A 26006-nucleotide genomic window follows, 5' to 3' on the forward strand; every position below is an offset into this window, starting at 1 on the left:
TGGGTCCTGATTCCCTTCCCTTGGACAACATTGGTGCCGTGGAGAGGGGAGACTTGCAGCATGGGCAACTGAGGGTCTTCCATACAACCTTGCCCAGGCCTGCGCCCTGGAGAGTGAAGACTTTCCAGGTGCAGATCCATGGTCTCGCAAGACTAACGGATGCCTTTGCTTGTAAAACCCTGCTATCGTCTGAAATATCCCAGCACAAACACAATGTAGAACCTGACCTTTCGCCCTTGCTGGAAGATCCCATGCACCAACTCGAATTCTGTCACATGGCCAGATGAAGCAACAGGCGTCACTCAACCCAGACCTCTCAAAGAAACAAGAGTGGCCAGAACTTTGTGAAAAGATTGATACTATTTAATTTGAAAGCCGGGTTTTCAATCGAAATAAAGGAAACTCTGAAGGGTTTAGGAGGCTAGTTTGCTGGGGCTGATTGGGAAACTAGAGTAAAGAATGTGTCAATCACAAGAATTGCAAAAAATGCACATCCCCTTACACAACAGGAAGTGAGGTCCAACCACAGGCTACAAGAGAAATAGATGGTGTCAAATCAAAAGAAAAACTGAGAAGGCAGTGAGAAAGATCAGCAAGTCACTTGACAGCCTGTGTTTCACAAGTCAGCAAAGGATGACCAAAGAAAGGGAAAAATACAGTGAGCAAGAAACACACTGTACAAGTTCCAGTGAAAAACATGTGGGCCCCTTGTCGACAAAGGCCAAAGAGTTTATAATGCGGATTAAATGACTGAGGAAGTTTTAATTGGCAATGTGGAGGAACAAAGGTCTTGGGATCCCTCTAAGTTGCCACACAAGTTGATAGGGTGGTTCAGAAGGCGTATGGTGTGTTGAACTTCATAAGTCGTGTGACTGAATTCAAGCACCATTCGGTAATGTTGCAGCTCTATAAAACTACGGTTAGACCACACTTGGAATATAGTGTTCAGTTTTGCTCACCTCTATCAGAAGGATGTGGAAGCTTTAGAGAGGGTGCAGAGGAGATTTACCAGGCTGCTGCCTGGATTAGAGAGCGTGTCTAATTAGAGCAGGTTGAGTGAGCTCGAGCTTTTCTTTTTGGAACAAAGAAGGATGAGAGATGATTTGACAGAGATGTATAAAATGATAAGAGGCAGAGATCAAGTGGACAGCCAGAGACTTTTTCCAGAGCGGAAAAGTCTAACACAAGAGGGCATAATTTTAAGGTGATTGGAGAAAAGTATAAGGGAGCAGGGATGTTGGAGGTGAGTTCTTCGCACAGAGTGGTGGGTGTGTGAAATGTACTGCTGGGGTGGTAGTAGACACAGATACATTAAGGGGTTTCAGAAAGGCTCTTAGATAGGCATGTGGATGATGGAAAATTTGAGGACTCTGTAGGATGGAAGGGGTCGACTGATCTTAGATTATGTTAAAAGGTTAGCACGTCATGGGGCAAAGGGCTTGTACTATGCTGTAACAGTGTTCTATCTTCGAAGTAAACACATTCTTTGCCTCTTTATGGAAGAAGATACAAAAATATTGCTGAACAAGCTTTGAGCACAATGGAGTTGACGATACGAGACCAGTCTGGATTACGAGACAGAAAGCAGAGTCTGGGTCAGCGGGCTGTGACTCGTGGTACCACAAGGATCAGTGTCTGCATCTCAATGATTCACAATCTACATCAACAGTTTGACCAGTGCAACCAAAAGGACAGGCTGTCCCAAGCCGGCGGGACTCGGGACCAGAGGGTTGTTAAATGTTTAGAATTCCCTCTCTCCCAGGGAGACCGGAGGTGGAACACAGCAGGAATGTAAGCAAGGAAGTTGAAGAGTCTCGGGGAGAGAGAGGTCATGTTACAGACGGGCAGAGTACAGAACAACGAGGGGTAGAGTACAGAACAATGAGGGGTAGAGTACAGAACCATGAGGGGTTACAGAGGGGTAGAGTACAGAACGATGAGGGGTTACGGAGAGGTAGAGTACAGAACGATGAGGGGTTACGGAGAGGTAGAGTATAGAACGATGAGGGGTTACAGAGGGGTAGAGTACAGGACGATGAGGAGTTACGGAGGGGTAGAGTACAGAACGATGAGGGGTTACGGAGGGGTAGAGTACAGGACGATGAGGGGTTACGGAGAGGTAGAGTACAGAACGATGAGGGGTTACGGAGAGGTAGAGTACAGAACGATGAGGGGTTACGGAGGGGTAGAGTACAGAACGATGAGGGGTTACGGAGGGGTAGAGTACAGGACGATGAGGGGTTACGGAGGGGTAGAGTACAGGACGATGAGGGGTTACGGAGGAGTAGAATACAGAACGATGAGGGGTTACGGAGGGGTAGAGTACAGAACGATGAGGAGTTACGGAGGGGTAGAGTACAGAACGATGAGGGGTTATGGAGGGGTAGAGTACAGGACGATGAGGGGTTACGGAGAGGTAGAGTACAGAACGATGAGGGGTTACGGAGAGGTAGAGTACAGAACGATGAGGGGTTACGGAGAGGTAGAGTACAGAACGATGAGGGGTTACAAAGGGACAAATACAGGAAGGTGGGGAGTGAGCAGCGACCTTGTTCAATGGCGGGGTAGAGTCAAACGGCTGCCCAATCTCGCCCCGACCCCTGATATTACTGTATGATGAACGAGGAGTTTGCCATTGCTGCTCCCTCTGCAAGCCACCCACAGGCTAACTCATCGCCGCCCGCTGCACGGTTGCCACAACAGCCAAGTGTTTACACTCACGCACAGAGACTCCAGCAGGCCCTGAGTAAGGAGTGGCAGCTGTAGCTGGTAGTACAGACCAGCTTCCAGCCGTCACAATGCCACCTTCAAGGTCAAACAGCCAGCGGGGCTGGAGAGGAGGGAGGGAGGTCCGGTGGCGTGGACAGTGGACAATGGGTGTTGAGGGAGAGTCAGTCTCTGCTAATTAGTAATCGGCTTATAACTGTCACCTGTAACAAGGTAGAGTGAAATGTTTTTGCTCAATGCAGATCAGATTCAGATTTATCCTCAACGGCATGTGGCATGAAATTTGTTAACTTAGCAGCAGCAGTTCAATTCGATACATAATCCAGCATAGAGAGAGAAAAAAATAAATAAAACATAATCATAAATAAACAACTCAATTACGTATATTGAATAGATTTTTTAAAAATGTGCAAAAACAGAAATACTGTATATTAAAAAAAAAGTGAGGCAGTGTTCAAGGGTTCAATGTCCGTTTAGGAATCGGATGGCAGAGGGGAAGAAGCTGTTCCTGAATCGCTGAGTGTGTGCCTTCAGGCTTCTGTACCTCCTTCCTGATGGTAACAGTGAGAAAAGGACATGCCCTGGCTGCTGGAGGCCCTTAATAATGGATCAGGTCATACCCAAGTACAATGCAGTAGTAAAGAGGATTCTGAATACAGAAAGCAGGGTTGCAGAGAAAGTGCGGTATGTAGGTGAACGATCAAATGGCAGGGCCACAGTGAGGTGGACTGTAAGATCAAGATTTTGAGCACATGAGAGCACTGAAGAGTCTGATAATTGTGGGATAGACACTGCCCTTGAGCTGCTGGTATGTGCTTTTCGAACATAAAACATTAGAGCATGGTGTAGGCCCTTCAGCCCAATGTTGTGCTAGCCCTTTAATCTACTCCAAGATAAATCTAACCCTTCCCTCTTACATCACCCTCCATTTTTCTACCGTGCATGTGCCTATCTAGGAATTTCTTCAATGTCCCTAATGTATCTGTCTCTACCACCATTCTTGGTGGGACATCCACACACCTACCACCCTGCGTAAAGATCTTAGCTCTGGCACCCCCCCCACACTTTCCTCCAATCACCTTTATATAATGTCCCCTTGAGTGAGAGAGAAGCGAGGATGACCAGGGCAGGAGCTGTTTGCTGTTTTCACAAAACAGGGGGAGGTGTAGCCGGCGTCAACAGAGGGAAGACTGGTTTGTGTGATCAGACCATGAGACATCAGAGCAGAATGAGGCCATTCGGCCCATCGAGTCGGCTCCATGGCAAATTTGTTATCCTTCTTAACTCCATTCTCCTGCCTTCTCTTCATAACCTTTGACCTCCCCTTACTAACCAAGAATCCATCAACCTCCGCTTTAAATATACCCAATGACTTGGCCTCCAGTTGCCTGTGGCAATGAATTCCTCAGATTCGCCACCCTCCAGCTAAAGAAATTCCTCCCATCGCCGCTCTTTAGATGTCCTTGTATTTTGAGGCTGTGCGCGCTGGTCCTCAACTCCCCCACTATAGGGAAGACCCTCTCCATGTCCACTCTATCTTGGCCCTAGTGAAGTGTCCACAACTGTCCGTGGTGGTCTTGGGCAGGGCAACTGCTGAAGCAAGCTGTGATGTTTCTGGATTAGAGTGTTTTCAGAGTTGGGGACGTGCTGAATATCCTGAGCCTTCTGAGGAAATAGAGACATTGCTGTGGTTTCTTCAGCGTTGCGTCTGCTGGGCTAGACCACCCAGGATAACTTGTTGGTGATATTTACATCTCAGAACTTGAAGCTCTCTCAAAAAAAAACTTATGTTACCAAAGACTCTCACAAGTTTCTGCAGATGTACTGTGGAGAGCATTCTGGCTGGTTGCTTCACTGTCTGGTGCGGAGGGGCCACTGCACACGGCTGGAGAGAGCGGCAAAAAGTTGCAAACTCAGCCAGCTCCATCAAGGGCACTAGCCTTCCAGCACTGAGGCCACATTCAAAAGGTAATGGTTCAAAAAGCGGTGCCCATCATTTGGGACCCCCATGACCCAGGACATACCCTGTCCTTGTTGCACCATCAAGGAGGAACAGGAGCCTGAAGAATCACACTCAACCTTTCAGGAACAGCTTTTTCCCCTTGTCCATCAGATTTCTGGACAGACTACTTTGATCAGTTTCTCTTTGTCCACTATTTATTTAACTTAATAACTTTAAAATTGTAATTTATGGTTTAAAAAATATGTATTGCGATGCACTGCTGTTGCAAAACAACAAATTTCACAACATTTGCCAGTGATACAAGACCTGACTGATTCTCTCAACCCTTTGCACCATTAATACAGATGGACGTGGACGCCACCCCATGACCTAAAGACAATGACCAGCTCCTTCGCTTTGCTAACATGGAGGCAGAGGTGTGTGGTGGTCCAGGGTGTTAGAGGCACAGGTGAAAGAGTGCACACTGCTCCTCTGTCTCTGCCAAACGATGGTTCAATGGGACATCACCCCAGGGTGTTTGGCTGTGAATGTGCCCCAGCCTGCTCCTCTCACAGACCCCCACACACCAACCAGGCTCAGGATTTTCAGTCCCTTGCTGCTTCAGACGGTTCCTCACTGCAGGGAAGGGGCTGGGCTTCCACCCAGGAACAGGCAAGGGTGACAACGTCCCTCCAACTTACGGTTGACTTTGTTGACGTTGCCCTGGATCTCAGCCTGAGTCAGGAGTACCTCGTAAGCATCTCGCTCACTGTCTGGGCTCCCTGGAACCTCCTGCAAAGTACAACACAGCTAATGTTTCCCTTTTCCAATTTCTGCGTCTCTCCCCTCCCCCCCACCCCAGCGCCCACCCTGGCCCCAGGCTGCTGAAGACACAAGACCTACGTGGGCTGGAGCTCAAAACTCCTTCTGCATCCGTATTCCAGAGAAAGGAAGCAGCATGCACACCACATACCCACTTTTTCCCTCTCTCTCTCTCTCTCAAAACACACACTCTCCACCCTCCCTCTCACTCACACATAGACACCTGCACTATTTCCCTTTTCTTTAACATATTCCAGAGCAAGGCAGCAGTGTGTAAACCATACAGCCACTTTCTCGCCCCGTCACACACTCCTGCACATTCCACACCTTCTCCCCCTCTCCTTCTCACACACACCATGTCTCCTCTCTTTCTGACACACACACACACCCCTACTCACCCACCATATCTCCATTTCAGGCTCAGACTGGGGGTCCTTATAAACATTAACTGTTTATTCCCCTCTATAGATGCTGCCTGACCCGTTGAGTTCCTTCAGCATTTTGTACATGTTGCTCCAGATTTCCAGTATCCCTTGTGTCTCCCACCATCTTCCCTCTATTCCTCAGACACACACACAAATCCACACCATCTCCCTTCTCTAGTGCACACACAAAGATGCAGACACACACATGCGCACCAATATACACACGTGCACATAGATACACCACACAAACGCGCACACGAAGACACAGGCACAGCACTTGGAAAACCCCACCTACAGAACCCATCTCACCACTCAGCGACAGAGCCCTGCACACAGTCGGGGTGACAGAGCTACCCCCGGTACCACCCTGCGCTCACGCAGATGCCCACCTTGTTTTTAGCGTTGGCTGCCTTCTCGCGCTTGGCGCAGCTCAGCGTGGCCTGGTACTGCTCGCTCTGGCTCTCATCAAGGTTCAGCAGCAGGGCGTTTGGGTTCTTCATTGCTGTCAGGGTCTCTGCCGCAACCCCACGGTCTATGGCATCGTTGATGGCGATGACAGCAGCGTGCACTGTGGGAGGGGTGGGGGGGAACAGCAGGTCAGCCGGGAGGAACCAGTCTCTTCCCATGCCCCCCGCCCCCTCGGTGTGGTAACTCTTCATTCAGAACCCTCATCCTTTGATTCACCTCCTGTAGCCCTCTGTCACCTGCACTCCGTTTGTCAGGCTGACTCCTACACCCACCACTGTAATCACCTGCCACACTTAACCCAGCCCCCTGTGACACCCACCTCTGAAAACCCTCCAGTACCTAACCCAACCCCCTCCACCCTTCCTACACCTACTCCCCTTTCTGTAACTGCCCCCCCATTGTTACACCACCCTATCACCCCCGCAAGTCCCTACACCCACACTCTGTAACACTCCTCCCAACCTGCAACCCCGCTCTACAAACACGTCCCACACCCATTCCTCTGTTGTACCCCTACACCCTCCCTGTGTAACCCTCACTAGCCCTGGCACTTCACTACCTCAGTTACCCTGACAGACACGAAACAGATCTCTAAACCCCCCTCCCCTTAACTGTTTCTGTGACAACGACTGGATGCTCCATTGCCGGAAGGTGCTAGCGTTTCAAACTCTCCACAACGCCTGAGTCACCCCCTCATCTCCTCATGAGACTTACATCAGTCACCCCCCTCTGCACACCTCCTCTTCTCCCTCACTACAATCCTCACAATCCCCAAACCGTTACTCTCCTCCGTCACCCCCTCCCAGCCCCCCCACACCCTCCCTCGAACCCCTCTCCCCACCCCTGACCACCCCCCCCGATACAAGCTGCCTTTTCTCTCAGTACAATGCAGGATTTTGATGCAAAACCTCACAATCACTTCGTCCCTCCCCACAGACGCTGCTCAACCCACTGTTCCTCCAGCAGGTCGGATATCCAGACCATTATTCTCCCCCCTACCCGCGGTGGGGGGAGGGTGACTCAAAAGGGAGACAGCTGTGATCGTGCACACCCTTTCCTGGGAACAGTGCATTCCTCACAGTGTAATACCACATGGACTGAGGCCCTTCGGCCCAGCTCGTCTGTGCTGTCAAACCTAGCAGGGCTCTCAGAGAGCATGCTGGGATTGGAAGGGGCCCCCGTTGCCGACGTCACTTACGGGCAGCCTCATCCACCGAGAGCTCGTTGGCGAGAATGCCGCCGATCTTGCTGAAGGCAGGCATCTGGATCCCATACTTCTCCAACTCGCGCTTCATGTTGTTGATCTCCTCCTCTGCAACAGACCAGAGAGGGTGGGTGGGGGGAGAGGCATTAGGAAGGCTTCCTCTCACAGGGACCCCTGCGCCATCCGCCCTCCCCACCCTGTCGTCCGATACCACAAAGGGCCCTGCGTTCACCCAGTCCCACCTCACAGCAGGAGAATCCCACCCTTCATCGATGATGGAGAACACCCCCACATGCCAAGAGGACCGGTACTTTCGGCTGTCTGCACATTGTAGCCCATCCACACTCCTGCCCAAAGCCCCCTGCCCCACCTTCGTTCCAACCACTTCAACACCGGTACGACCCATTCCCGTCCTCTGTCAGTCCACTGAAGCTCACCAGCAGCTCAGCACTGACTGGAGTCATAGGACTTCAAGACACAGGAGCAGAATGAGGCCATTTGGCCCATCTAGTCCGCTCTGCCATTCAATCATGGCTGATCTATCTTCCCTCTCAACGCCATTCTCCTGCCTTCCCCCCATAACCTTTGACAGGCTTACTAATCAAGAACCTCTCTACCTCTGCTTTAAATATACCCAATGATTTGTGCTCCGCAGCCATTTGTGGCAACAAATTCCACAGCTCCACCACCCTCTAGCTAAAGAAATTCCTCCACATCTCAGTTCTAAAGGGATATCCTTATATTCGGAGGCTGTGCCCTCTGGTCCTAGACTCTCCCGGTATAGGAAACATCCTCTCCACATTCACTCTCTAGCTCTTTCAATATTTGATAGGTTACAATGAGATCCGCCCCCCCCCCGCCCACAGTCTTCTAAACTCCAGCGAGTACAGGCCCTGAACCGACATAAGTTCCTCGTGTTAACCCTTCCATTCCCAGGATAATTTTTGTAAAGCTCCTCTGGACCCTCTCCAATGCCAGCATATTTTTTCTTGAATAGGTGAGAATACTGAAGGGTTAATCTCATCACAGGGAAGATGCCCCCCTTCAGTCACGGGGTCTTTTACCTCCACCTGTGAGGACAAATGGTCTTACTGCACCATACTCCTTGTGTGTCCTTCTCCGTGCACATTCTAAGCGCATGCCCCAGGGACTGTGTAATTTAAGTGTGATATGCTGTCAGTACGTAGGACATACAGAAGGTGTCACACTGACCTTTGATCATCTGCCACAACATTTGCCCTCACCTGTAAAAGCAACTTTGCCGTAAAGGTCCTGAATTTGTGGAGCCAAGCCCAGTTTGAAAAGATACAGACTGCAATGAAAACAAGAGAAAAATCAAAACTGTAGCACTTCCCCCATCCCACACAGCTCCTCCCGAGAGGTCCCTGTCAATACACCGGCATGTGTAGACATTGTTTCGATGCAGGGGTTTGAGGATCAGGACCAGGGACCAGAGGTTGGAAGCCCAAAGGTGGCCTGTTCTGTGGGTGGATAGGTGGGAGAAAAGAGGCTTTGCTTTGTTTTGTTTTACTGTCGTTGTTCTGCTGAACATTGTGAGCATGCTGTGTTGGTGCCCGGTTGTGTGGCATCACACAGCGAGTGGGCTGCCCTTAGCTCATCCTCGGACTGTGCTGTCTGTTAACACAAACGACACATTTCACTGTACTTGTGATAAATAAATGAATCGGGATCGGAAATATAAATAGCCTTTCTTTGAACAGAAAGATCCCACAAATGCCATAAGCAGAATGGTTCCCTTGTACCAAAAGATGGACTCATGGCCTGACAATTGTCCTCGTTATGATGGGGCAGCACAGTGCAGTAGTGATCAGTGCAATGCTTTAGAGATTGGGGTTCATTTCCGGACTCTGTCTGTATGTTCTCCCCGTGACCATGTGGATTTCCTCCGGATGCTCAGGTTTCCTCCCACATTCCAAAGGTGTACAGTGAGAGGTAATGAGTCACGGACATGCCATGTTGGCATGGGATGCACAGCGACACTCACAGACTGCCCAGCTGATTTGATTTGACGCAAACAACACATTGCACTGTACGTGATAAATAAAGCTCATCTTTTATCTCTTTATTACACCTTATTGTCTGCCTGCACTGCACGTCCTCTGTAGCTGTGACACTTGATTCTGCATTCTGTTATTGTTTTACCTTGTACGAGCTCAAAGTATTGCATTCAGCTCTGGTCATCTTCGAAAAGGATGGATGAGGAAACTTTAGAGAGGGTGCACAGGAGATTTAGCAGGGTGCTGCCTGGATTATAGAGCATGTCTTATGAGGATTGGTTGAACGAGCTGGAGCTTTTCTCTCTGGAGTGAAGGAGGAAGAGGTGACTTGACAATATCTCAGCAGTCACAGATAGAGTAGACAGCCAGAGACTTTTCCTCAGGACGGAAATACAAGATGGCATAATGTCATAATGTCTTAGGCGCATATATATAGCTAGGGTGCCAAAACTTTTGCACAGTCCTGAAGTAATTTTATGTATTGCACTGTACTGCTACTAAAAAAAAACACATTTCATGATGTACGTGCGTGATGATACACCTGATTCTGATACAGGTTTCTATTGTGATTCTGATATAGGTTTCTACTGTGATTCTGATATAGGTTTCTTCCCCTGAGAGGGGGAAAGGGGGCTGGGAGAGGGGAATCATGGTTGGGAAAATGGGAAAAGGAGAGGCAAGTACCAGAGAGACATTCAGTACACTGATTGTTTGGAATCAAATGTCCTTGCCTGGTGTATGCACCTGCTCCGAACTCCTCCCCTCCCCCCCCCCACGCCCAACACTCCTCTGCTACCTGTCCCATACCCCTTCCGTGGCGTTCTGCCCTCGCCATTCCCAACATCCTTTGCTCCTGGCAGATTTACAAACTCGCTCTCCGCTCACAAATTTGGTACTGTGCAAAAGTCTAGCTATATACATGTGTCTCAGACTTTTGCACAGTACTCTACATTTGGGACATTTAAGAGACTCTTGGATAGAAACATGGATGAACGAAAATGGGGGTTATGTGGAAGGGAAGCATTAGATTGATCTCAAGCAATCGGTTCAACATTATAGACCGAAGAGCCTGTAATGTACTGTATATATGCCCTTTGACCTTTCCCCTCTCACCTTATTGCTCATGTGCACTGCACTCTCTCTGCAGCTATTCCACTTTATTCTGCACTGTGTTGTACCTCAACGCACTGTGTAAAGACCTGATCTGTACAGATAGCACACAAGACAAGCTCTTCACAGTATGTTGGTATACGTAACAACAATAAACCAATTCCAGTTCCAGCTCCCTGACCAGGCTTTAGTCTGCCGGCTCCGGCCTGCTGCCAGCCTCTGCTCTGAGCAGTCTTTGTACAGACACATAGTGCTGGTGACCAGGGCAACCTGCTGGACACTGGGAACTGGGTCAGAGATCACCTGGGAGCGGCTGACTGGCAACGGTCTCAGGCTGTGGTCGAAGGGCGTGACCCTCCCTCTGTGAGACGCTAACAGTCACTAGATCATCGGCCTGGCATTTCCTGCAGGGAATGAACTGTCTCCAGCTGCCAGCAGCAGCAGAGGGGAAACAGCAGGCCTCATGACAGGAAGCGGTTGGCCCAGACAGCACACACTGTTGGCTTTGTCCACCAAGCAACGACTTTGGCTGTCGCACAGCCCAGGCACTCCCTGCTCCAGATCATCAGAGGCTGCCGAGGGTGGCAGAGTCAGACAACTCCACCACAGGCATAAGCCTCCTCACACCCTCCAGAGGTGATACCTCAAGACGGCAGCACTTTGACCCTCATTACTACTATCAGAGAGGAGTTACAGGAGTCAGAAGATACACACTCACTATCTTAGGAACAGCTTCTTCCCCTCTGCCATCAGATTTCTGAATGGTCCATGAACCCACGAACACTACCTCTATATTTTTGCACGACGTATATTTGTAATTTACATTCATTATTGTGTCTTTGTCTTGTCCTGCTGCCACAAAATGACAAATTTCACATTAGCTATGTCAGTGATAGTAACTGATTATGGTCCTCCGGTCTGACAGAACTCCTTTGGCTAGAAGACGAGAGCTTCATCATTCCCTGAATGGTCTGGGTTCCCCCCCACCCCCCGCTGAGCACAGCAAGATCCCACCCGACCACTTCCTTCTCTCCTGGGTCTGGGCTGAATCAAGAGTGTGTGCACGAGTTCCCAGCGGCCCCAGAACATTGGGGTGGAGAGGACTGCGCAGCTGGCTGAACTAGTGCAACTTCGTCTATGCCCGAGATCTGTTCAGCTTACTGACCACCGCTGGCAGCTTGGATCTGAGGATCTGCCATGCTTGTAACTTAAGACCCTGAGCTTGTGGACTGGGTCAGAATAAATCTCAGCCCCACCTCCCGGTTCAACAGCCCCTTGCTCCCTGATATCAAAACAAACCCGTTGATCTTCAACCCAAGAGATTCTACAGACACTAGAAATTCAGAACAACACACACAAGATGCTGAGGGAACTTAGCAGGCAACATCCATGGAGAGGAATAATCAGTCGCCATCTTGGACAGAGACCCTTCTTCAGGACTAGCAAGGAAGGGGGAATGAGCCAGAATAAGAAAGGAGGGAGGGGAAGGAGGACAAGCTGGCAGGTGATAGGTGAAACCAAGTGAGGAGGAAGATGGGCGGGTGGGTGAGCGGGGTGAAATAAGAAGCTGGGAGGTGATAGGTGGAAGAGGTAAAGTGTTGAAGAAAGAAATTTGGTAAGAGAAGAGGGTGGACCATGGGAAAATGGGAAGGAGGTGAAGAGAATAGAAGGGGAGACAGGATTCTTATACTGGTTTCTTCCCCACCTCCTTTCCAGTCCTGAAGAAATGCCTCTGCCCAAAATGTCGACTGTTTATTCCTCTCCATGCATGCTGCCTGAACTGCTGAGCCCTGATTAGAGCAAGATAGCACGGATACAGGTCCTATAGCCTAACAGGGACAAATACTGGCCCTGGTTAGAGCGATATAGCATGGATACAGGTCCTACAGCCTAACGAGGATAAATACTGGCCCTGGTTAGAGCAATATAGCACGGATACAGGTCCTATAGCCTAACAGGGACAAATACTGGCCCTGGTTAGAGCGATATAGCATGGATACAGGTCCTATAGCCTAACGGGGGCAAATACTGGCCCTGGTTAGAGCGATATAGTATGGATACAGGTCCTATAGCCTAACGGGGACAAATACTGGCCCTGGTTAGAGCGATATAGCATGGATACAGGTCCTATAGCCTAACGGGGACAAATACTGGCCCTGGTTAGAGCGATATAGCATGGATACAGGTCCTATAGCCTAACGGGGGCAAATACTGGCCCTGGTTAGAGCGATATAGCATGGATACAGGCCCTATAGCCTAACGGGGACAAATACTGGCCCTGGTTAGAGCGATATAGCATGGATACAGGTCCTATAGCCTAACGGGGACAAATACTGGCCCTGGTTAGAGCGATATAGCATGGATACAGGTCCTATAGCCTAACGGGGGCAAATACTGGCCCTGGTTAGAGCGATATAGCATGGATACAGGCCCTATAGCCTAACGGGGACAAATACTGGCCCTGGTTAGAGCGATATAGCATGGATACAGGTCCTATAGCCTAACAGGGACAAATACTGGCCCTGGTTAGAGCGATATAGCATGGATACAGGTCCTATAGCCTAACGGGGGCAAATACTGGCCCTGGTTAGAGCGATATAGCATGGATACAGGCCCTACAGCCTAACGAGGATAAATACTGGCCCTGGTTAGAGCAATATAGCACGGATACAGGCCCTATAACCTAACGGGGACAAATACTGGCCCTGGTTAGAGCGATATAGCACAAATACAGGCCTTCAGTCCACACAGCGAGTCCCAATTTCTTGCATGTGATCTAAATCCCTCCAAGAGCGACCACTCCAGACAGCTATCCAACTGCTTCATCCCCAGCCAGCTTGTCCTCCTTCCCCACCCCGCACCTTATTCTGGCTACTGCCCTTTTCCTTTCCAGTTCTGATGAAGGGTCTCTGCCTGAAACATTGACTGTTTATTCCTGTCCATAGATGCTGCCTGAACATTCGGAGAACCTCTTGTATTTTTAAATATCCCGCCTCAGCAACTTGCTGTGGCAGCTCATTCCATGCACCCAACAACCTTTACCAGGAAGAGTTGCACTCAGGTTCCATTTAAACCTATCCTCTCTCGCCCTAAGCCTATGCACCCACCTCAGCCTTGGACTCCTACCGTGGGCAAAAGACTGCTCCCTGTCCATTTTATCTGGTTCACTGGAGAGGCCCAGAGCTGTAATGTTGGAACCGACTGATTGCAGCCAACAATTTGTAAAGTCCGTGCTGCTACGGTTCACCTTGACCCTTTGTCACCTCCCCAACCAGATGGTGTGCCGTCCCCACTCACCCGACATTGGCGCGCGCACAGTACTGTGCAAAAGATCTTAGGAGTGCCAGGGATAGCCACACCCAGCCCTCAGATTCCAGGCAAGGTCATTTGATTCCAAACAACCGGATTTACTGATGACTGCAGAGTGTCTCTCTGATGCATCCTACTTCCTTCCCTTTCCTTCCCTCTTTTCCCAATCGTGATTCCTCTCTCCCTGCCCCCCTCCCCACTCTCAGTTCACATATCAGAATTACTCATGACATGATTTTTTTTTTTAAAGTAGCAGTACAGTGTAATACATAAAATTACTACAAAAGTGTTAGCTCCCCTCGTGATGCCTGAGCTTTTGCACGTACTTTACAGAGACACACATAAACCAGACACCTGAGGCCAGCCTTTCATCAATGAACAAGATTGGGCTCGTCAACTGCCATCGTTAAATCTTTACTCGAGTCAGGCGGGAGGTATGCCTCCTTCCTTATCCGAGTAAATACCTGAATATTGCAAATGATGGCAGAGCCCAACATGGCCATGTTGTTTTCAACTCTCTGACGTTCAGGCACAGCCTCCCTCCTTACACAAGTAAAGATTTAAAGGTTTATGATTTAAAACTGAGCATTATCGGTCATATAACAGGAATTCTGCAGATGCTGGAAATTCAAGCAACATACATCAAAGTTGCTGGTGAACGCAGCAGGCCAGGCAGCATCTCTAGGAAGAGGTGCAGTCATATGTTATCGGTCATATGTTCATTGAAACATATAGTGAAATGCTGTTTTTGCACCAATGACCAACACAGTCTGAGGATATGCTGGGCATAGTCTGCAAGTGTCACAACGCTTCCAGTGCCAACGTGGCATGCCCACAACTCACTAACCCTGACTGGTACGTCTTTGGACTGTAGGAGGAAACCAGAGCACCCGGAGGAAACCCACATGGTCACGGTGGGGATCGTACAAACTTCTCAGAGACAGCGACGGGAATAGAACCCCGATCGGTGATCACTGGTGCTGTGAAGTGTTACGCTCACACACTCGAAATTGTCGACCCACACAGTCAAAAGGGAAAAGTGGCAGCAAATGCCACAGACGGCTCACGCAAAGCGGCCGTACCTGAGGGCGTGGATACAGTAGATGCACCGTGGCATGTTCTTCCTGTCGTAGACGTCTGTTGTCTCAGGGTAAAAAATCTACAACAAATGAAACAGATAATTATCAATGAAATACTCAACCAGACTAATGGAAAGCTTAGCCAGAGTTACTGCTGAGGGACAGGCTGGCCAAGTGCCACACTCACTTTATGCTGCTGAACTCCGACTTTTGATCACTCAGCAGTGTGTGTGCATTGTACGGCAGAATGCTGAGGCCTCTGATTTGTCTGCAATGCACCCAAAGCTTCTCAACAACCAGGAGAAGGGAAAGGGTGCCTGGAATTCCACACTGGACAACTCCATGGCTGGAATTTCCAGGCAGTCACAGAGTGAGTCAGGAGATTCAAAGAACACAATCCAGTCATCAAGGAGGCAGCACAGGAGCCTGAAAACACACTCAACATTGTAGGAACAGCTTCTTCCCCTCAGATTTCTGAATGGACAGCAAAATCTCACTATTTTGCTCTTTTTGCATTGTTTATTTATATTTTTATATATTTCTTATTGTGTAGTTTTTGTTTTGCACTGTACTGCTGCCACAAAACAACGAATTTGCTGAGATACGTCAGTGATAATGAGGGTTGGGGCGGGGGGAGGGCAGAATATTTACACAGGGGACGACCCATTGGGATCTTTTCCCAAGGATTTGTCACTGTTGATTCTCCCTTCCTGCTCCTTTTCAGAATGACGTGAGGAGAGCAGTGGGAATCCTCACCTTGGGCAGCCCAATTTTCGACATGGCGTTGAACCACTGGATGGTGTTGTCCGTGTGTCGAAAGTGCAGTCCGGTGGCCTGGTAAAAAAAAGACAGACATTCAGACATGCAAGCACCTGCTTGTTCCGGAGAGCCAGAGCCCACAACAATCCACCCGTCCAGAAGTGGCAGTCTGGGCACACAGCCCATCTGGCCTGACCAGCCCCTCACCACCCTTCTCCTCCCCTCACCAGCACGTTCCTTTCCGTTCCCATGAACTCCAGTCGCAGGCCCACTTAGTGTGAGAGTGTGCAAGTTCCACCTTCACAGAGTGAGACAGCAGGCAAAGAGATCCTTCGGCCCAACTCGTTCATACTTACCAAGGTGTCAAGCTGAGCTCGTTCCCATTTCCCCGTGTTTAGCCCAAATCCCTCCAAACCAGGGGGTCCCAACTTGGGGTTCATGGATCCCTCGCGTAGTGGTATTGGTCTACGGCATAAAAAAAGGTTGGGAACCCCTTTCTGTCCATATACCTGTCCAAGTGTTGTTATTGTACCTATCTCAACTATTTCTCTGTCAGCTCGTTCTATAGATGCACCACACTCTTTTAAATCTTTCCCTGTCAGCATCCCTGGATACAAGAACGTTTTCCCTGGATATGACTGTTTTTCCTTGCACATAACACTTTTAATTGATATAGGGCTATGCACATTCACCCTATCCAAGTCCCTTATTATTTTATACACCTCTAATACAATAATCCCTCAGGCTGATCCATTCAGTAATAACTCCCAACTTCTCCCTTAAACTTTGACCCTCCTGTCATGACAACATTCCTGTAAATCTTCTTTATTCTTTTTCCAGCTCAATGATGTCTTTCCAAAATCAGGATGACCAAAACGTGCACAATACTCCCAAGTGCAGCCTCACCAATATACAACTGCAAGCCCTCTGAGAGTAGGTTACAAGGTTGGCACTACATCGTGGACTGTGCTGTAAAGTTCCATGTTCCATGTCAGCTCCTACACTGAACACAAGGGGTGAAGATCGGTCCACAACTGCAGTCCAAAGATGTTCCGGTTAGTAGGTTAATTGATCACTGTAGATTGTCCTGCGATTAGAGTGGGTTAAATCAATGGTTTGTTGGCAGGGTAGCACGAAGGCACAGGACAGCCTCTCCCTGCTGAAATCTGAAAATAAATAAATACCCCGCGGGCACAGAGAATGGCCACTGCTTGTCCGTGGCCCAGGATTCTGAAGCCCTGTGACATCCAGTGCAGTGGATGCTACCCGGATGCCTGTTTGCCCACGTGAAGAGCTGCCCCAGACGCGAGAATGTTACCTTGTATCTGGTTTGCTCACAGTCGTAGATCTTTTTGCGGGACACCACGTTCGGGCTGAAGAAGTTGCCCAGTTTGGCCAGATAGACACCGTTTCTCAGACCTTCTTCCAGCTCGGTTGTGGGAGGGAGTTCTTCGTCCAAACAGGCCTCCATCCAACTGAAAAACAGAGAGACAGAGAGAATGGTTACAGAGGCAGAGAGAATGGGGGGGTGGGGGGAGATTATACCAACTGGCTGCAGAGTCGTTCAGTATTGACAAATTCAGGATACAATGGGAGGAGGAAGTGGAGAGGGCAAGTGGAGGTAGAGCAATGAATGAGAGAATGGGGAAGGAGAGGAGAAGAGAGCTTGAAGGAGGGAATGGGAGAGGGAGCAGAGAGGGGAGAGAACGAGATATGGAGAGCACAAGAGAGGGAAGGATGACAGAGAGAGTGACATGGGGGAGGGAAGAGAGTTAGGGAGAGGAGTAGAGGGGGAGACTGGAGAAGGGTGAAGATGGGGGTAGGGGAGTAAGACGGGTATCCTGTTACATCAGTGACCCTTCTGCAGTAAGGAACCCAGAGTAGGTCATCTCAAGCCTGTGGATTACATGGAGGTCTGGTCAGGGAAGATAATCCGTGTGGATTGGTGAGCAGCAGGAGATGGGCCATAGTGAAGTCAGGCATGAGCTGCTTCCCATGGGAATGGTATGTGCACCGTAATCCCAGGAGACCACTCTGCCGGCTGACTAACCTCCTCAGAGGCCCCACAGATCAACTTAGCAATGTCTGAACTCAACAGTTAGTTCCTGGTCCTCACATCTGCTCAGCCAACAACAAAGACAAGTTTCTACTTGGAATTTTCTTATCTGGGCATTCCCAACAACGCCAGTATTTACTGCCCATCCTGAGTTGCCCCTTATTTCAAGATTTAAGATTTATCACACACGCATCAAAACTTCATGACAGATTCCACCCACCCTGATCAGGGACCGTCTGCCCCACTCTCATCAGGGAGGAGGCTACGTAACATCCACGCCAGGACCACCAACTCAAAAACAGGTACTTTCTCCAAGCAGCAAGGCTGATCAACACCTCCACCCACTAACAGTCCCCACTCCACACCCCCAACCACCACTTTATCATTAACTGTCAGAGTCACCTTATACACAGAGACTCCTGTGCCTAGCATCACTTTATGGACATACAACCAATCTATGCATACAAGCTATCTCAGGTGTTTAATTTTAATTTTTTTTAATTACTGTGTTCTTTATCTTATTATTTTTTGTGCTGTATCAGATCTGGAGTAACAATTATTTTGTTCCCCTTTACACTTGTGCACAGGAAGTGACATGAAACAACCTTGAATCTTGAAACACACAGTGAAATGCGGAGTGAAATGAGGAGTGAGTAGGTGAGAGTGAGTCACCTCCTGCAGCGCTGTTGAAGGTGCAACACCATTACAAGTTTATTGCTGTGGGCATAAAAACCGTGAGCAGTACAAATATGACTGCCTTTTCCTAAAGCTCCCTTCCGGAAAGTGCTACAGGGCTACTAGAACAAAAACTTCCCACCATTTAAAAAAATTTCGTCCCTCAGGCATTTAATCTGATCAACCATTCCAGTTAGCACCCCGGCCACCTCAATCACTGCCCTGTAAGCATTTTAAAGCACTTTTTATAATGGTGCTTACATTGTAAATCCATGCTGAGATTTATTCCATATCCACATTTCAACCTCTGACTTGCTTTTATATGGCTATTTGTTCTTGAATGGTGTTTTTTGCAGTATGTCATTCCAAAGCACTACAGCTCATTTCTAACACATGTAAACGTGCGTGGCGAGTAAAGCTGAACTCTGATCCTGAATTTAACATACATTATGCATACTTCACAGGACAGAATAAAGAAAGCTAAACACAAGGACCCTCCTCGTGGACCGTTACCTTGTTGTGACGAGGGGGCTTGTGTATCTCAGTGAGGCTACGAGCTACACCTTGTCCAGAGCTATTCAAGATGGACAGGTCATGGCAGAGAAGAAGAAGAAAGCCCGTAACTCCGAGTGGAGTCATCGGGACGCCGTCATGATGGCATTTTTTTTTAGCAGGCTTTCTTATTTTTATGAGGCCGAGTTGCTAGCTCGACGCTCAACCCAGCAAGGATGGAAAGCGTGCGAGGGAGCTGGCTGGATTCGAATTCGGGAACCTTCGCTCCGAAGTTCGGCGCTGATGCCACTACGCCACCAGCCAGCTAACAGCAGAGAGGTCAGACTAAATATGGTCCACTGGAGAAGGAAACAGAAACCCACTCCAGTAATTTGCCGAGAAAACCTTATTGATAAAAGTAACCAGAGAACATAGAAGGCTTGATGTGCAGGAGTCCATGAGAGGTCATGAAGAGTTGGACTGATCAGCAAAACTTAAGGATAAAGCAAGTTGAAGGAAATATAGTCCGAGGTAGAATTAATATTTTTTTTTAAAAGAGACTGTTCTCAAAAGGCAGCGTCCATCATTACGGACCCCATCACTCACGACATACCCTCTTTTTATTGCTTCCATCAAAGAGGTACAGGAGCTGAAGACACACACTCAGTGTTTCACAAGCACCTTCTATCCCTCGGCCATCAGATTTCTGAATGGACAATGTTCACCATCTCACTATTCCACTTTTGCTACTTTTATTTTGGTAACTCAGAAATTTTTCATGCATGGCACTGCACTGCTGCCAGAAAATAACCAATTTTGTGAAATATGTCAGTGATAATAAACCTGATTCTGTTTGTGCTGGCAGTGGGGAAGGAGCTGTTATTGAACCAAGTGGGTCGTCAGGCTCCCGTATGGGTCTCCCTCCTGTCTCTCATGCAGCTGGAAAGGGAATGAACAACAATGGCTCGAATTTCCACCCACCGTGCGGGGTTCTGACAGCTGGATCTCGAAGGAAGCCTCTTTATTTCATCATCATCAAGGGAAACATGAGGAGCTGCCACATACGGGGACACATGGCCCGCTTTTGGCATCACGGAAGGAGAAAGCAGGACCTCTGCCAAGTCAGAGGTTCGAATCCCACTCGAAAGGGCACAGCCTTCAAGCACCGAGGCGAAGGGTAAGGGGGCAGTACTGAGCTGGCCTCCTGCCTGGCCCCCTTCCAAAGACTCTTCAGTACTCAGGGCCCCTGGGGAGGAAGCAGGGAGCCAGCTGGCTCACTGGATGGGCCCACTGCACAGGATCGAAAAAAGCTGTAGAATGTTGTAAACTCAGCCAGCTCTGCCATTGGCACTAGCCTCCCCAGCATCGAAGACACCTTCAAGGTGCGATGCCTCAAAAAGGCAGCTTCCATCACCCAGGACATGGCCTCTTCTCATTGCCACCATCAAGGAGGAGGTATTAAAGACACACACATTTCAGTAACAGCTTCTTCCCCTCCACCATCAGATTTCTGAACGGACCTCACTAATTTTCCCTCTCTTCTTGCTTCTGGAAACCAACAGCTTTCACAACATTATGCTGGTGATATTAAACCCAATTCTGATTCTGGAATCCTTGGAGAACTGGTGTTTCCCAGGAAGGCTGGAAACACTCAGCAGGTCAGGCAGCGTCTGTGGAGCAGATGTGAAACTTCACATTCTCTTTCCCAGAATGTCTCAAAACCTGTGTTTCTGGCACTTTCTATTTTAACTTGGAATTTTTGTGTTGACGATATTATTTTAAAGCAAAGCATTAAATCCAGAGACTTGCGGATAAAAAGGAAGGCCCAGAATCCAGTGCTCAGGAGGAGGTACTATTTTTGAATTTTATTCAGGGATACATCACGGTAACAGGCCCTGAGCCACCCATTTACACCATGTGACCAATTCACCCTCTAACCGGTACGTCTTTGGACTGTGGGAGGAAACTGAGCACCCGGAGGAAACCCACGTGGTGACAGGGAAAACGTACAAACTCCTAGTGGACAAGTGCCGAACTGAACCCGGTTTGCTGGTGCTGTAACGATTCATTGATTGCTTTTCCATTGCGTCCGGCAAAGACAGGGAACCTGTGCAGGAGAGTTTTTGAAGCAGAAAACTTTGCACTGGGGCAGTTCCACTCTCTCTCCCTCAGAAGTCCGGGTTTAGTGGTACGAACAGTTCGTCTCCCGGTTGCAGTGGACGAACATGAGTTCTCCTGTGCCTTGTCACGCTCTTTGCCTTCCATGGAGTGTTGCAGATCTCATCTGCCCAATCTATGGGAGCTGACAGCCACGTCCCGACCTCGCCGGTGTATGAAGCCCGCCAATTACTCTAACCTGGTTTGGCTCGCCCATCAATGCCACGTGGCCACTCGCATGCAAACAGCTACTTGGAGCTACAGGTGAGAGCCGAGTGTCCGGGGGGACCAAAGGTGAGTGGGCTACCTCAGAATGGCCACGACAAGAGGGGCTACCCCCTCCCTGGACGCCCCATGCACCCCGGTGCTGTAATAGTGTTACACTAACTGTTACATTATCCTACCTAACCAAATGCTCCTTTAAGTGAAGGGGAAAATAACTCCAGCTGAATGGGAGTATCTGTCCAACCAGTTCAACACAATGCATTTGGAACTGTGACAGTGAGTGTGTGTTTGCAGGAGTCATAGGTCTGTTAAGCGGAGATGGCTGGCTTTGTCTGCGGAGCACACTGTGAACCAGACACACCCTCGATAGAACCAGTCTGACAACTTGCCCCATCTCTCCTCCCTCTGCCATACAGAGCACCATAAACACAAGAGGTTCTGCAGATCTCGAGGAACTCAGCAGATTGGGCAGCACCTAAAGAGGAAAATGAATAGTCAATATTTCAGGCCAATACCACCCTTCATCAGGGTCTCATCCAGTAAACCTGATACTTTAAAAACAGAGTCTTTGCACCTGCTGTCAGAGTTCTGAACAGCCATGATCACCCTCTCAGCAGTTATTTATTTTTAATATATCCCAATGTAACATTTGGTAATTTTTCTGTCTTGCACGCACTGCGGCTGCAAAACAACAAATTTCATGACATACGCCAGTGACAATAAACCTGATTCTGACGAAGTAAGGTCACAGCCTGAAAAGTTGACTGTTTATTCCCCTCCCTGGATGTGAGCTGGAGGAATAGCCCCTGTAAATACAGAAACAAGGGCTGCAGCCTCTCACTCTCCGAATGTACATGGAACCCTGACTCCTCCAGGAGGCACAAATGCAAGCAAACTGAGTGCACAACCAGCTTGGACACCTGCTGCACAGCAGATTCTGAGCGTGCTGAATACTACCTTCCTATTCCTCTTTCACTTCACTCACTTATTTTAATTGTCACTTATAGAAATTCTTCATGTCTTGCACTGAACTGTTGCCTTGTAAGCATTAGACCATAAGACATAGGAGCAGAATTAGGCCATTTGGCCCGTCAATTGTCTGCCATTCATATGGCTGATTTATTTTCCCTCTCAGCCCCATTCTCCGGCCTACCCCCGTAATCTTTAACACCCTGACTGATCAAGAACCTATCAACCTCTGCTTTAAACATACCCAATGACTTGACCTCCACAATTGTCTCTGGTAATGAATTTACCACTCTCTGGCTAAAGAAATTCTTCCTCATCTCTGTTCTAAAAGAATATCCTTCTATCCTGAGGCTGTGTCTTAAAACAATAAATTTTACAATAATATTGTAAGGATGTAATGTTGAGACTTTATAAAGCACTGGTGAGGACTCACTTGGAGTACTGTGAGAAGGTTTGGGCCCTTTGTCTTAGAAAGGATGTCCTGACACTGGAGAGGATTTCAAAGAGGTTCATGAAAATGATTCCAGGATTGATCGTCTGTCATATGAAGAGTGTTTGATGGCTCTGGGCCGGTATTCACTAGAATTCGGAAGAATGAGGGGGTGACCTCATTGAAACCTATCGAATGGTGAAAAGTCTTGATAGAGTGGATGTGGAGAGGACGTTTCCTATGGTGGGAGAGTCTAAGACCAGAGGACACAGACTCAGAATAGAAGGGCATCCTTTTAGAATGGAGATGACGAGGAATTTCTTTAGTCAGAGAGTGGTGAATCTGTGGAATTCACTGCCACAGGCAGCTGAGGACACCAAGTATTCACGTATATTTAAGGCAGAGGTTGATAGATTCTGGATGGATCAGGGCATGAAGGGAAATGGGGAGAAGGCAGGAGATTGGGGCTGAGAGGGAAAACTAGATCAGCCATGATGAAATGGTGGAGCAGACTTGATGGGCCAAATGGCCTAATTCTGCTCTTACGTCTGATGGTCTCATCGTCTTATAATAAACCTGATTATGGGGTCTCTACAGGGGACCACAGATAGTAGGAAGGATCACCACAATATACCCAGTGTCCAACATCACACGAGGTGAAGTGAGTTGTTAGGGTCCGAGCCAGTACTCGAGGAAGGATAGGCGAGGATACACAGGGGTACAGACATCGCACTGACTGATTGGCCTTCTTGGATGGTGGTATGAACACGTGAACAGATAAGCAGCAGCCACCACCCCGTGGAACGGAGCCCAGGTTCAGGATCTCAGCGGACTCCTCCTGGCAGCATGACAGCGTAGCACTCAGTGCAACGCTTCACAGTGCCAGCGCTCTGTGTTTCAATACTCACCGCTGTCTGTAAGGAGTTTGCACGTTCTCCCCAAACCACGTGGGTTTCCTCCCACATTCCAAAGATGTACGGGTCAGGGTCAGTAAATTGTGGGCATGCTACACTGGTGTTAAGACACTTGCAGGCTTGCCCGAGTACATCCTCGGACAGTGTTGGTTGTTGTCATTAACAACACATTTCACTGGATGTTTCAATATTTCTCACCATCTGCAGGTATTTCATTCCAGGGACTTCGTTAACATTTAGTATCATTAGTGAGATACGGCATGGAAGAGGCCCTCCAGCCTTTTGAGCCACACCGCCCTGCAATCCCCCGTTTTAATCCCAGCCTAATCACGGGACAGTTTACAAAGACCAATTAACTTACCAACCAGTACATCTTTGGACTGTGGGCGGAAACCAGAGCACCCGGAGGAACCCACGCAGTCACGGGGTGAATGTGCAAACACCTTACAGAAAGCGGCAGGAATTGAACCCGGGTCGCCTATAGAGTGTGTGCTGACCACTATGCTACAATGCTGATGGAGTTGGAGAGAATGCAGAGGAGATTTACCAGGATGCTGCCTGGATTAGAGAGCATGTCTTATGAGGCCAGGTTGAGAGGTTGAGCGAGCGAGGGCTTTTGTTTTTGGAGTGCTGGAGGACGAGAGGTGACTTAACAGCGGCATACAAGATGATAAAGAGGCAGAGATTGAGTGGACAGCTAGAAACGTTTTCCCAGGATAGAAATGGAGGAGGCTTAATTTTAAGATGATGGGAGGAAAGTACAGTTGATGGGGGCGGGGGGAAATGCCAGGGGAGTTTTTTTTTAAAAAAGAGAGTAGAGGGTGTATGGAATGTGCTGTCACGTGCAGAGGTAAAGGTAGATACATTAGGGATATTTAAGAGACTCTTAGACAGGCACATGGATGAAAGAAAAATGGAGGATTATGTGAGAGGGAAGGGTTTGATTGATCTTGCAGTAGGTTAAAAGGTAACCCGCTCCCTCCCAGGCACACAAACAACAGACAGGCCTCCAACACGAGGACAGTCCCCCACCAGGCCTCCAACCACCAGTTTTTGGCCTGGAAGTCTCAGTCATTATAGATGCTCTCAGATAAAAGAAAAGTGGAGGGAAGGGTTAGATTGATCCCCGAGTACGTTATCATAGGCCAAAGGGCTGGTACTGCGCTGTGGTGTTTTACGTTCTGGTCACAAGTTCACTATGAAGTAACGAGGCATCAGCAGGGCCCTAGATGGCAGCCGACATATCACCAGGTCTTTCAGGTCAGGCTCGAGCTACTGAAACTAACTGCTGAGTGGTTGGAGATGGTTGGTGATGAGTCACTTCGTGCATCACTCAATCACTAATGCCCCTCCCTAGTTTAATCTGAAAAAAAACACAGGGAGTAGCACAGTGGCAGAGTGGTGAGGGGAATGCACTTACTGTGTTCAGTTCCTGTGGCTCTCTGTAAGGAGTTGGCACAGAAAGGTGGCTGGAGATTGTGGAGGCATTACTAATGATCTTCCAAGAATCACCAGATTCTGCACTGGTTCCGGAGAACCAGAAAATTGCAAATGTCACTCCAAGGGACAGGAAGGGAAAGGGAAAGGAATCGGAATCCATAGGCCAGTTTGTCTGACCTCAGTGGTTGAAAAGAAGTTGGAGTTGATTACTAAGGATGAGGTATCAGGGCACATGATAAAATAGGCCTCAATGGAAAATCTTGCCTAACAAATCTGTTGGAATTCTTTAAATAAATAACAAGCAGGATAGACAAATGAGAATTAGTTTACACTATGTACTTGGTGTTTTCCAGAAGGCCTTTGACAAGGTGCCACACATGAAACTGCTTAGCAAGCTATATGGTATTACAGGAAAGATAAGGAAGTGGCTGATGATTGGAGACTTCCGGTAGCGCTCATGGAGTGAAGTCGCGTTCTTGACTCGCTCCATTACCTCTGAGTTTTTTCTCTCTATGGTCAGCTATACTTTAATTAACTATTAAGGCATCAATTTTTACAATACTTTGAATTAAACTGAATTCTCTGACAATTGGATGGAACTTAGATCTGCTATGTCTAAGAACGGGAAAGACGGCAAGGATGGTAAACCTCCGGTTAAACCGAAAGCTACGGATCTCCCTCCGACTGAATCACCGGTGACTTTGGAAGCTATATCGGAGTTAATTCAGAGGGAAATTTCAACCTCTGTTAGGGAGATGATTCGTACAGAAATTATGGGCTTTGTT

General features: G+C 48.5%; 1 protein-coding gene across 1 annotated transcript in view; it reads right to left on the reverse strand.

The window, feature by feature from the left end:
• iqgap1 (IQ motif containing GTPase activating protein 1) overlaps window positions 1-26006 on the reverse strand; it is a 118395-nt gene that overhangs the window by 47983 nt on the left and 44406 nt on the right. Inside the window, exons 3-9 of the mRNA XM_063071042.1 lie at window positions 17182-17338; window positions 15861-15938; window positions 15108-15184; window positions 8833-8900; window positions 7583-7696; window positions 6306-6484; window positions 5371-5461 (exon numbers count right to left, since the gene is read on the reverse strand). Of these exons, the coding sequence (XP_062927112.1) occupies window positions 5371-5461; window positions 6306-6484; window positions 7583-7696; window positions 8833-8900; window positions 15108-15184; window positions 15861-15938; window positions 17182-17338 (764 nt within the window). The remainder of the gene's footprint in view (window positions 1-5370; window positions 5462-6305; window positions 6485-7582; window positions 7697-8832; window positions 8901-15107; window positions 15185-15860; window positions 15939-17181; window positions 17339-26006) is intronic.

Source organism: Mobula hypostoma, chromosome 18 (genome assembly GCF_963921235.1).
Source record: "Mobula hypostoma chromosome 18, sMobHyp1.1, whole genome shotgun sequence".
Lineage (NCBI taxonomy): Eukaryota > Metazoa > Chordata > Chondrichthyes > Myliobatiformes > Myliobatidae > Mobula > Mobula hypostoma.